Raw genomic sequence first — 12139 nt, forward strand, 5'->3', positions numbered from 1 at the left:
GCTGATTCTGTTTCCCAACCAACACTCCACTTGATTTATTTTAACAGCAAAAAGAGAGAAAGCTTATTACTTTCAGGCTCAGTTATGTCTGAACTGCACATTCTCTAGGGCCCGATAATTTTTGTTGTCATGTCGAGCTCTAGCTGTATATCATGACCTTGGAATGTTGCAACTAATAAACATTATGCTTGCTGATTGGCGTCTCCTGATAGGCCAAGCTAATCAGGCCAATTAGCATAAAGCCAACCACCAAATTATAATACTCCCATTCGCCAACCATCACTTGAGCTTCAGAGATAAAGAAACAGCCGTAGACATACTCCCTCTAGCCTCTAGGCATTTGGAGAGGTAGATAAGAAGTTGCAACCTCCATTGGCAATTCCACAAATACATCATTCAGACATAGACCGAGAGTCGTCCATAGGTTCGTCCTACACAGACAAACACAGCCATGGTGGAGGACTTCACATTCCCTACCATGCCACCGGTGCCGTGCAGCGCCAAGAAGCTCCCTTTCCCTCACTTCACTTCGCCGCCGCCATGGTTCGTCGTCCCGGTCGACGCGGGAGCGTACGACCATCACCGGCGGTGCTTCTCGGCCACCGAGCAAGCCAACAACGACGTCTACCCGGGGCCGGGGGGGCGCTCCGAGAGGTTCGCCGTCATGGAGGAGCACAAGATGGACATGCTGTGGGAGGACTTCAACGAGGAGCTGGCCCGGGCGCCGCAGCCGTGCCCACTGAGCATGGAGTGGTCGAGTGAGGCGTGGCACGCCGGTGAAGGCGACGGAATACCATCCCGGTATGTGGATGTGGTGGCCGCCTCCGGTACCGGCAGCAGCGTGGTCCGGCGAAGGAGACTGAGCCTGATGATGATGCTCAAGCTGCTCAAGAAGCTCTTCTTGGCACGCAAGTCCAGCACCACCTCAAGGAAGACGCCACCAAACTGACAACAGTTTGGATGCGAGAATTACATAGATGCGTGCATAAATCAATCTCAGGTGTATATATAATATCGCATTGTCGATCGATAGATACATCTTTCTGAATCAATCTTCTAGCTTCTCACTTGCTTCTTTTCCCTCGTTTGCGCGGCTCTTCAGAGCTTTGTGCTGCTCAATTCTGGCTATGGGTTCTGTTTGAAATTATCATGGTTTGGCATGTTCATAGATTAGAAAACATTTCGGATTTCAGAACCTTAAGTTAGTTTGGAAGACTGAAAAGATGATTCACCCTTTCTTCTTTGGCATTCATCAACCATCATGCAAAACATGGGTAGTGCAGGCACCCACTAACAGTTTAGTGGAAATCATCATGGCAGAATTAATCGAGTCACCTATCACAATGGTTTTGCATCTGTGACTTGACACGGCAGCTAAACGGACAAAGAAGTCAGTTTGAACTAATGAAAATGGCATCAAGAGATTCCTCATCTTTCCACAAGGAAATCATCCCATCCTACTAGTGCTAGATTTTGCTAATTTATCATAAAGAAACAAAAACAGCTTTAACGAGATAAAACTTTATTCATTACAAATACAAAGGATCTCCAAAATACAAACCAGCCCCACTTGCGTAATTCATACTACTAGTGCTTAAGCGGATGATAAACACCCATGGAAGATAAGCAACAAGCCCAGGAATGGATATGTGTGGGGGACGCACCAACAAACTGGTTGTGGTTGGTCCCAACTCCCAAGTGGACAGCGAAAAACAGTTGTGCAGAATGTAATGCAGTCAGCTTGAGGTCATTTGCAATGCATACCAATCTGCACTTGCTTGGTAGGTATTGCATCACACAAGATAAGATTCTATTCTACAGGCTAAAGGTAGTTAGTCATGACAGAGTACCCAATTCACCAACGAGAGTAATACCATAATCAAATCACAAATAACCTGTGACTAGCCACAAATGCTAAGCAACAGGATAATGACATCATATGATCTGGCGGATTAACTGCTGACTGGAATCATATCCAACATCCTAATTGCACACTAGCTTGTAGAGGGAGCTAACTAACTATTACAGTATCAGTTGACCTTATTTCTGTGCATCGTGTTCATACAAACTTGTTTTTTTTTTGTACCGTAGAACATGCAGGGTGAACACTAATGCAATTCAAAAACACTTCCCTATCATAAATGCAGATTGGTGTACAACAAGGCCAGGGTTCACTTATTTTCTTGAATTACATCTGCACATGAGCATAAGAAATACAAAGGATAATACAGTTATACGGCAATATCAGTATCCCTCTTAAAGAGATGTGTTTGACAAACTCAGCACCGAACAACTAGCAGCCACAAGACCTTTCTGCAGGTTGAGGATGGCGCATTATTATTTCTCCCAGTCATACTGCAAGTAGGGAAAATAATAATAATTAAGCCAATCAAATTGATGAGCATGTGACTTCCTTTCATCATATCATAGCACCCATACTGAAACCAAATATGATAGGCTGGAGTCAACAGGATCCACTAAGTAAAGTAAACTTCAGTATCTACATATACTGTACCATGATGGATTAGAGAAACTGATATCCTGATTAACTCCCAAGCAGACCTAAAATTACCTGCAAAGACAAACATCCTCTGTCAACTAGATTACATTTTTTATTCAACCTTCAAATGAAACAGAAAACAGTTGTCAGTAGCATAATCAGCACACAATTTTGTATATAACATAATGGCTAGTCCACTCTATGGTCAAGTTGTTATGGTGCTTATCTACAGTCTCAAAATAGACCACAGTGCCAATAAGAGGTTGATTCTGCTTGCCGAATCTGACCATGTGCTGGTTTCACGCTGCAATTTAGTTATGTTGATTACGCTGACACTTCCATCAGTCTTGAAAGTATCATATTTTCCTCAACTTATATTTCTTTTTAGTGCATTCTTATAGTTCATCCACAAATATATCTACAATCTTTGGTTTCTCAAGGATATCTATACAGACCTGTAATGAGATGCCAAAGAAGACAAGCTAATGTTTACACCTGGAGATACATAGATGATAAATTATATTTTTAGCCTGTGCCTGGTCTTGATAGATTTATCACATACCAAAGTACACAGTGATAGAAAAAAGAAATTATCTAAACAAAGCATCTCCTTGTAACCAAAATAGACATTCCAAAAAGGACGTCATTGTAACCAAAGTAGAGATTCACAATGCAGCACCATCTAACAGGTAACTAATGTACACATAAACATAAGGGAGAAGTATATTTTTCGTCCCCCAACTCTTTCGAAAGTATAGAATTGGACCCTCAACTAGAAAACCAGCAATCTTTAGTCCCTCAACTTTTAAAACCGGATAAGTTTAGTCCCTCGTGTCACAACGAGTGGTTACCTACCGACGAAAGTGGTTTTGACTTAGCTGGCAAGTGTGGGCCCCACCTCATCCACCCATATTTGTTCACTTTAATTCTTATGGCAGCCGACATCACGCGGCAGCACCGGCGGCGGGCAGCGGCTAGGCCGGACGAAGGGCGGTGCCACCACGAGCGACGGCAGCTCAGTAACTGACTACGCGGCGTGACGAGTGGGATGAGCAATATCCGTCGCTGGTGTACTAGCTAATGTAGTTCTTCATGCTGTGATTTTGTTGTGCAAAGCTAGCCCTGTGCTAGCTCATCAATCAGGTCGCGTATAAAGCATCCTGATGCGCTTCTGGCCGGTGCGTTTGGCCCCGAAGCAATCAGCTAGATCAATTAACTCGCATACGTGAGCTAACTCTCCTAGTAGACCAGTCTGCTTTACTTTGCTGCATACGTGCGAGTGCATCGACCTGCAGCATGTCTACTACGAGCGGACCACATCACGCCAGCGCTGCAAGTCACCTCTCGGCGTCCATCAGACCGGCACCCGGATGGTCGCGCCATCAGCAAAGTCTAACAGGCATATGGTGCAGCCGGCTCGACAGACGCGTGGTGCTACTGCTCTGCTTGTGCGCCGGTGAGACTGCGGCGTAAGTGGTGAAGGGGAACGCGAGGGACCTCGGCAACGCGCAGCTTTCCCCTGCTCCTCAGTTTTTACACTATACCACTCCAGGATTGGCGGAAAACCACCCACAACCACACGAGGGACTAAACTTATCTGGTTTTGATAGTTGAGGGACTAAGTTTTGCTGGTTTTGATAGTTGATGAGGGACTGAGTTTTGCTGGTTTTGAACTTAAGGGACCATTTCTATACTTTTGATAAAATAGAGGGACGAAAAATATACTTTTCCCTAAACATAAACATAAAACCTTTCTTTTTCTGTAAGCGGGCTAATGATAAATTTATTCAGATAGAAACCTCAACCACACGATTCTGACTTCTATTTAGAATTTCTAGCTTCCAAGTGCTGATATAGAAACATAGATGGAATTTGTGAACTGCAGAATGTCAATAAATTTTGTAACTGTAAAGATAAATCTTACCTTTATTGAGTGATAGTCTTATTACATCACTTTGAAATGTTTTTGAGCAAGCCCGACAAAGAACCACAATGTGTTGATTTGTACTCGCATTGCTCACAACAAGATTGTAGTGACTGAATAACTTTCAAACACCTGTTAAAAAGCAAACATGATTAGCACTCCTAATTGGTAATGGGTTCTTCTGACAACTTGGGCATCTTCGCCTCATCCGCCCTTGGCGCATGGGCTGGAGGAGGTGGTGCCACAATGCTGCTCGGAGCAGCATTATTTGAGCTTGGGTGTTAACAAGGGAGAAGTAGTGCTTGTATTCTTATGAAAAATCTCCAAGAAACAAAAATTTCTTATGATGAATTAATAGGTGATGCAATCAAAACACCAACATATTATAAAATACTCCCTCCGTCCCATAATGTAAAACGTTTTTTTGACACTACACACGGAGGGAGTAGGAAATATTGATAATGCTGTCTAGCAATGGTCATGTGCTGATACGCAATAAGCACCGAAAAAATAAGGGCCATTTGCATTTCTGTCCCTAACTCGAACCACCTACTCAGATTTGTCCCTAATTTCAAAGCATGCTCAAATTTGCCCCTCTGCCGTTAGGTGCGCTTATAGAAATGCCCATCCGTGCCGTTTCCGTCCGGTCAAAGCTGTTTGACCGGTATCTGGCCGTTTCTTTGACAATTTTGCCCCTGTCTTCGTGTGTCACTTGCCGGTAGGACCCACTCCTTTTTTTTTGAAAAAAAACTTTCTCTCACCCCATCTCTCTCACACACACTTACATGTGGGTCCTAGCTAGACAAAAAAATATTTTTCTTTCTCTCACCTCTCTCTCCCTGCCGAACGACGGGCCGACGCCACTCTCTCTCTCAACTCCGGTGAGAGTGCCGAACGGGCGCCACCTCTACCGCTGGCCTCCCCTGACGCCGCATCCTCTCGCCCTCGTTCTCTTTCTGCCGCTAGCCTGCTTTCTCTCTCCCGCCCTTGAGCCCTCTCCCGCAAGCACGCTGGAGAGTGAGCTGTCGCCGTCGTCTGTCAAGAACGTGGCCAAGGGCAACCCCAAGCCCCGCCAACTCGCCGGGAAGCTCTTATGACATGAACGCATCCTACCAGCCTACTAATTCGACCAGAGACACCAAGGATTGAGCACTACAACGCATCTTCCCCGCCTCCAGTCTCGGATTGCCGCCTTCGATTCGACGCCATTGAGGCACGCCGGTCGATTCCGCCTGCTCCCCGGGCATCGTGATGTACCTAAGAAGACGTGGGCTTCCTCCACAGCAAGCGCCATGAGCTCGGGTTGTCTTCCCTGCGAGCTCCGAGCTCTGCCATGGCCGCCATCGTCGAAGTCCTCGCTCTAGCCTTCTGTTAGCCCGAGCGGCGTAGCCATCGTGATCCTAGTGATGGAAGATCCCCCACACAGCCTTTTTCCCTCTCCCTCCCGCTCGCATGGAAGCTCCCCCACTTGCGCCGCCCAGAGCCGCCGCGAGAATGGTCGCCGCCGTTTGTTCCGGCGACTATATGGTCCGACGACAATATCCCTGCACGCGGTAGATCGAGGGCTATCGCCTGGTCCTCTCGGTCGGCCTCCTTGCGGCCTCCCTGTGTGCCTCCGGCGTGGGAATTGGTCGTCGCCGGCGACCGTCGGCCTAAGCCACGGTTTTTAATTGAGGAAGCCTAATCCACTGTTAATTAAAAAATTATTTGAGACAATACTGATAAGCCAATGGCATGTGGGCCTAATATCTAGTTTGACTAGTCCTTTTCTATTTTTCATTTTAGTTTTTAGCTAGGACCCACGTGGAATGTGTGAGAGATAGGTTTTTTACCAAAACAATTGGAGTGGGTCCCATCCGTAAGAGACACAGGGAGACAGGGGCAAGATTGTCAAAGAAACGGCCAGATACCAGTCAACCCACTTTGACCGTACGGAAACGGCACGGAAGGACATTTCTATAAGTGCATCTAACGGCAGAGGGGCAAATTTGAGCACACTTCGAAATTAAGGGCAAATATGAGTAGTGGGTTCCAGTTAGGGACACAGATGTAAAAGACCCAAAAAATAAACATGGAGTGCCACAACAAGACTCAACTAAACACGCTCACGCTATCAGAGCAAATAAATAAATGTAGGAAGTCCACCGTGGCATGAGGTCATGATGGCTCCTAAATCCCAATTCTTCCTAGGTCCAGCTCCAATGCTTACCTAGGTTTCCCCAATCCCAATACCAGGACATGTCCAAGTGTCAGCTCGAATTCCCCAACCCCCCAGTTACTAGCCAGAATTATGCATGAATCCCTTGCAGCAATCGCAAGAGCCAAGAGAAGGAGAGAGGACGGGGCCGTACTTCTTGGAATCGAAGAGGTTCTTGGAGAGGCAGGCCTGGATGTCGCACGCCTCCTTCTTGCACGGCTCCTTGCTGGGCTGCGCCATCTCGCTCCTCCTCTTGCTGCCGCCGCTGCTCCGACGGCGGTGTTGGGGTTCCTTTGAGAAGAGAAATCGAACCAACAAGTCAAAGAATCAAAAAAAAAATTGAGACACGGTCAAAGAATCAATTGAAAGACGACAGACGGTGATTTTGTAGCCGAGCCGCTGGTTGGCCCGGCCCAGAGTGAGTGAGAGTGGGGTTGGGCTCTGCCCGGCCCATCCCGCGCTCCGTTGTGTGGCCAACCGAGACCCAGAGAGGTACTAGTGGCGATGGCGAGGCGACTAGCGAGAGGAAGAGGTTTTCCGGCTCCTCTTGTTCAACCGAGGGAGGATAAGAGGAGAGCGAGAGAGAGAGAGAGAGAGAGAGAGAGAGAGAGCTTCGACTGAGGTGATGGAGCTTCTGCGGATACCACTATCCCTACCGATTCTTGGAGGTAGGACGGTAGATCCACTTGCTTCATCGCTTGCTGATTCATGCTTCCACTAGTAGATGCCACTACCTGCTTGTGTAAATGCCCAGCCGTAACTAGGTCCCCACTTTACCAGAGTTCTTGGTATCCTTTTGATGCTCATCTAAGTCTGTTTTCTGTTTGTACGTGTATGGCAGTAACCTGACCTCTATAACATATTTAGACAGCTGCCTGCCACTTCTCTCAGGAAGTGTGTTTCCTTTGCTCAGACAGTACTGTGTCTATGGAACACATGATTCCCTAACCTGGAGCAGCTTACAAACCACCAGGAGAAAGCAGAACCTGAATGGGGGTCGGTGGTCTGCACAGTGTGCGACGAGTCACGATGGAGCTTCTGTCTCACATGTAAATGGTGCTCCAAAGGATTCGCCTTTGCCGGATAGTTTGCTTCGTGATGCTCGCATCCTCTATTGTGCATCTCCTGCCATGGGTCATAACAAGGTAAGCCATCTCCAATGCTTTGCTGCTTTCACATCCACGTCACAAGTATTATATATATGTAGATGCTGGGTGATTTGAGGTATGAAATTTTGATCAAACTGAGGGGAATAAAGGTTATAGCGTTTAAAATACAAATGATATCCTATCAATTGTTTGTCGATTGGGCTCCTAATCCAACTATGTTTTGCTACTTCAGTCTGTTAAGAGAATAAGTTACTGTCGAGCTATATTATATACAATCCTTGCTTAGGGACATCCTGGTATCAAATCATACTCTGTAAGTTGTGTGTCCAAACTCCAAAGTGTAAATTATGTAAAATAAATGGTACATCGTAGCATAATCATGACATGTCAAATTGTATTGTCTGATTTATATCCTAATATACCCAGTATAATGGTATTTAGGAAGCACATCCAGAATCAAACAAAAGAGTGCCAGCAATAGTTGATGCTCTCGAAAAATTGGAGCTTACACCAAAGGTATGTAAGCAACAAAAAAAACTTTGCCTTCTTATACCTTTTGTGATATTATATTTATAAGTTTTTAACAGATGTATTTTTCCCCTTGTCTTTTAAATTTGTCTGTGCATATACTTCAGTTAAAAGTGGCACGCTCTTTTTTTTGTCAAAAGTATGCAGTTGCATGTCCTTGCATGCTAAAAATGGACTATAGAGATAGGTAAACAACAACAAAGAAAAAGATACTCCCTCCGTTCCATATTAGCTGTCGCTTGTTCATAATAGAACGGAGGGAGTACAGTTTAAGTGTTTTCAGTTAAATTCGATAAGTTTTGCATATTTCTTTCTCATATCCTCATCTGTACTGTATCACATCTCACTGAAAAAATCAATGTTCTAACATGAGCTTGTAACTATATGACATCTTTTTTTTATTTTGTGTATCCAGCATCGGGGTTCACAGGTTCTTGAAATCCAAAATTTCTACCCTGCTTCACTTGATGATGTTGCACGAGTTCATTCAAGAACATACATCACTGGACTTGAAAAGGTAATTGCCATCAAGCGTTTTTGTTGTTGTCGTAGTCCTACTTTGCAGAGAAGAAAAAGAAGAATTCATAGCAATTGCTTCTGATCTGCATTACCTTTTCCCAACTTAATAGAAAATTAAAATCTTGTTAGTTGAAAATATATCAAATCGACTATAAAAAATAGCTTTAAAGAGATCACTATTGCAGGCTATGAGTAAGGCTTTGGATGAAGGTTTGATATTCATCGAAGGAACTGGACCAACATATGCTACACAGACTGTAATGCTCTATGCACTTTCTTAATTCTTTTTCTTTTTTCTAAGCCTTTCAGAGGCAGTCTTCTGTGCACTTTACTGTTTCATGAATGCACTGCCAGAGGCTATACTTATAAACCTTCTATTTTCAGTGCTCTTATACTGATGGTATGATTCATTCCTATCAAATCAAGAGAAATTTTGGTCTTGCCTTCAAAAAAAAAAAGGAAAAAAAATGTATTATCTAGTGACCTGGTGATTAGTTGAGGTCTTGATATTCATGCTGTGAATGTTAGGTAGAGCTGCATAGCTTGCTGCCTGTAAACATGTCACCTAGCAACTCAGAACTATTCTGGCACCTCTCAATCTCTCAGTGCAAGTTGAAAGGAACATTAGGACAAACCATTGTTTAAACAATGTAACAAATACATTATTTAATCTATTGAAATGAACAGAGTTTCGCTTATGCGATGGAGCATTTTGTGCCCCTTTTTTATAAACAAAATGGAACAGATAGTGAAATTATTAGTCTTACTTATGATAGAGGAAGTCCAAGATGATATTGTTGTGTACAGTGTTAATAAGAGAATGACTTCTTATGATAAGATTATTTGAATTATTTCTCAAAGATAGTTTGTGCATTCTTTGACTAGGAGGATAGTTCATACTTTCCTTTGACCAGGAGAGAGTTCTTAGTTTTCTTTGACCCGGCAGATAGTTCGTACTTTACTTCCTTAATTCATATTATGTACAATTGCACTCATCAACATTTAGATATTCCTTCTCTTTCTCTAAGTAATTTCATAGTTCATACTTTCCCTTGACCAGGAGAATAGTTCTTAATTTTCTTTTAACTCGGCGGATAGTTCATACTTTACTTGCTTAACTGATACTCCCTCCGTTCCACAATGTAGCGCATATAAATTTTTCTAGAAGTCAAACTTTATAAACTTTGACCAAGTTTGTAGAGAAAATCATATACATCTAGAATACCAAATACGTGTGCTTAGATACATCACAACACATACTTTCATATTATATACATTTGGTATTGTAGATATAAATAGTTTTCTCTATAAAATTGGTCAAAGTTTATAAAGTTTGACTTTGTAGAAAATCTATATGCGCTACATTATGGAACGGAGGGAGTATTATGTACTCCCTCTTTCCCATAATATAAGACGTTTTTGCATGTCTCATATTATGGGACGGAGGGAGTACAATTGTACTCATCAAAATTTAGATATTCCTTTTCTTTCTCTAAGTAATTTCATTGTTTATGTAGACTTTCACAGAATCACTTCTTTCAGCTGGTGCTGGAATTACATTGGTTGATTCAGTGGTAACTAACTTTCTTCCAGTTGATTTCCTCGGTGGTTTCAGTGTGTTTCTGATTTCATGATTTAGTAAATTTTCCTTTGCAGTGCTCGTTTGCCAAGAAATGTTGTATGTTTTCCTAGGTTGCAGCATCAAAGCTGGGCCTAAGTCCACCTCTTGGATTTGCGCTAATAAGGCCACCCGGACACCATGCTGTTCCTGAAGGTCCCATGGGCTTTTGCGTCTTTGGGAACATTGCAGTTGCAGCTCGGTACGCTCAGTGTCAACATGGATTGAAGCGAGTAATGATAATAGATTTTGATGTTCACCATGGCAATGGCACATGTGATGCCTTTTATGACGATCCAGACATCTTCTTCCTCTCAACCCACCAGGTCCATCAGACTATCACCTTACATACTCACTGCTGACTTATTTTACCATTACCATGATAGTCATTTTCTTTTCTGGATTTGGTGTATGTAGCTAGGAAGCTATCCCGGTACTGGTAAGATGAATCTAATTGGTCAGGGCAGTGGCGAAGGAACAACGCTGAACCTGCCATTGCCCGGTGGCTCAGGTGACTACTCAATGAGGTGCGCCTTTGATGAGGTCATTGCTCCATCTGCGCAGCGGTTCAAGCCCGATATCATCCTCGTTTCAGCTGGGTGAGTTCCTCAGAACCACATTATTATCTTGAGAACAGAAACATGCCAAAAAGGAAAGTTAAGATTCTCTGGAGTTGTTCAAATACACGGTGGCTTCTCATTCTGAATCTCAATCATGTAGACACTGAAAATTGTTTATAGTATTATTATATCTAAACTATTGATGTTCCACAAATACACGAAGTTGACTCCACCCGCCCTTCTATCAGCTACGACGCGCACGTGCTGGACCCTCTAGCGGGTCTGCAGTTCACGACGGGCACGTTCTACATGCTGGCGTCGAGCATCAAGCAGCTGGCCAGGGAGCTGTGCAGCGGCCGCTGCGTCTTCTTCCTGGAAGGTGGTTACAACCTGCAGTCGCTCTCCAGCTCTGTGGCTGACACCTTCCGTGCGTTCCTCGACGAGCCCAGCCTCGCTGCTCAGTTCGACGACCCGGCAATGTTGTACGAGGAGCCGACGCGGAGGATCAAGGAGGCGATCGAGAAGGTCAGGCATCTTCACTCGCTGTAGGTTACGCGCCGGGAGATGAGGTGTAGACTCTACTGCTTGCAGCGCACGCACCATGAAATCAGATCACGTGTTGCATTTGCAGGTTCAGAGAGTGGGTGTGTGTGTTTGAAACATCTGCTTGCTGGTCATACACACTTGGTTAACTGCTGTCAAAAGCATTGATTTATTAGGGATCCTACACACATAATACAACTGAGTGTGCAACTGGGTCATACATAGAATTGTGTGTGCGTGCGTGTGTATGTATTTATTGTGGATCCTGCGTGTATATAATACTGCATTTTGCCCTTCCAAACAAAAATTACGTTATCTATCTCTAACTCCTTATATCTATCTTTAAACGCTACTATACTTGTAACAATCTGAGCATTATCGATGATGGAGAAGATCACTAGAGCAAGAGATGAAGTGGAGGCCGGTGCGTAAACTGATGTTATCATTCTTTGCTTCCGCAAAGATGTTAACGAGTGGCCACCATCAGGCACAAGGAGTGTTGATGTCGCATTAGATTTGTCTCTGAATTGTTGAGTGCAAACGGCTCTTGGAATTATGGTCTGTTGCAAAATTATTTCATGCCGGCCGATGTAGTTGAGATTATTAAGATTCGAGCTTCACCTAGGCAGGAGGCCTTGGGG

At 44.0% G+C, this 12139-nt stretch overlaps 3 protein-coding genes across 6 annotated transcripts; 2 read left to right on the forward strand and 1 right to left on the reverse strand.

Annotated features, from left to right (window-relative positions):
• Window positions 1-311: 311 nt before the first annotated feature.
• LOC123111078 (uncharacterized) lies at window positions 312-1075 on the forward strand. Its single transcript, XM_044531760.1, has one exon. It carries the CDS (start codon window positions 452-454, stop codon window positions 947-949), a length of 498 nt encoding a protein of 165 aa, XP_044387695.1. The 5' UTR covers window positions 312-451; the 3' UTR covers window positions 950-1075.
• A 1037-nt stretch (window positions 1076-2112) lies between these two features.
• Window positions 2113-7160, reverse strand: LOC123111079 (cx9C motif-containing protein 4). Of its 3 annotated transcripts, XR_006454075.1 has the most exons (5): window positions 7000-7160; window positions 6776-6912; window positions 4425-4556; window positions 2516-2572; window positions 2113-2355 (listed from the first exon to the last, which is right to left on the reverse strand). XR_006454075.1 is itself a non-coding variant. In XM_044531761.1 (3 exons), exons 1-2 carry the CDS (start codon window positions 6859-6861, stop codon window positions 4451-4453), a joined length of 192 nt encoding a protein of 63 aa, XP_044387696.1. In that variant the 5' UTR covers window positions 6862-6990; the 3' UTR covers window positions 2113-2355; window positions 4425-4450. The 3 variants fall into 3 exon arrangements, 1 of the variants encoding a protein (XP_044387696.1); XR_006454074.1 differs by lacking the exon at window positions 7000-7160 and having other exon boundaries at window positions 6776-6988; XM_044531761.1 differs by lacking the exons at window positions 2516-2572; window positions 7000-7160 and having other exon boundaries at window positions 6776-6990.
• Window positions 7130-11817, forward strand: LOC123111077 (histone deacetylase 14). Of its 2 annotated transcripts, none has more exons than XM_044531757.1 (9): window positions 7130-7289; window positions 7489-7766; window positions 8172-8246; window positions 8674-8775; window positions 8963-9034; window positions 10295-10351; window positions 10470-10721; window positions 10813-10994; window positions 11204-11817. In XM_044531757.1, exons 1-9 carry the CDS (start codon window positions 7247-7249, stop codon window positions 11502-11504), a joined length of 1362 nt encoding a protein of 453 aa, XP_044387692.1. In that variant the 5' UTR covers window positions 7130-7246; the 3' UTR covers window positions 11505-11817. The 2 variants fall into 2 exon arrangements, with proteins under 2 accessions (XP_044387692.1, XP_044387694.1); XM_044531759.1 differs by having other exon boundaries at window positions 7161-7289; window positions 7513-7766.
• The last annotated feature ends 322 nt before the right edge of the window (window positions 11818-12139 follow it).

The sequence above is a fragment of the Triticum aestivum genome, chromosome 5B, assembly GCF_018294505.1.
Source record: "Triticum aestivum cultivar Chinese Spring chromosome 5B, IWGSC CS RefSeq v2.1, whole genome shotgun sequence".
Lineage (NCBI taxonomy): Eukaryota > Viridiplantae > Streptophyta > Magnoliopsida > Poales > Poaceae > Triticum > Triticum aestivum.

Bases quoted from the DNA above. Each gene is read 5' to 3' on its own strand.
- LOC123111079 (XM_044531761.1), bottom strand. From the start codon at position 6,861: ATGGCGCAGCCCAGCAAGGAGCCGTGCAAGAAGGAGGCGTGCGACATC. The intron at 4,557-6,775 runs GTACGGCCCCGT...GCTTTTTAACAG, and splicing joins AACCTCTTCGATTCCAAGAA to GTGTTTGAAAGTTATTCAGT.
- LOC123111078 (XM_044531760.1), top strand. From the start codon at position 452: ATGGTGGAGGACTTCACATTCCCTACCATGCCACCGGTGCCGTGCAGC.
- LOC123111077 (XM_044531757.1), top strand. From the start codon at position 7,247: ATGGAGCTTCTGCGGATACCACTATCCCTACCGATTCTTGGAG. The intron at 10,722-10,812 runs GTCCATCAGACT...TGGTGTATGTAG, and splicing joins TCTTCCTCTCAACCCACCAG to CTAGGAAGCTATCCCGGTAC. The intron at 10,995-11,203 runs GTGAGTTCCTCA...CCCTTCTATCAG, and splicing joins ATCATCCTCGTTTCAGCTGG to CTACGACGCGCACGTGCTGG.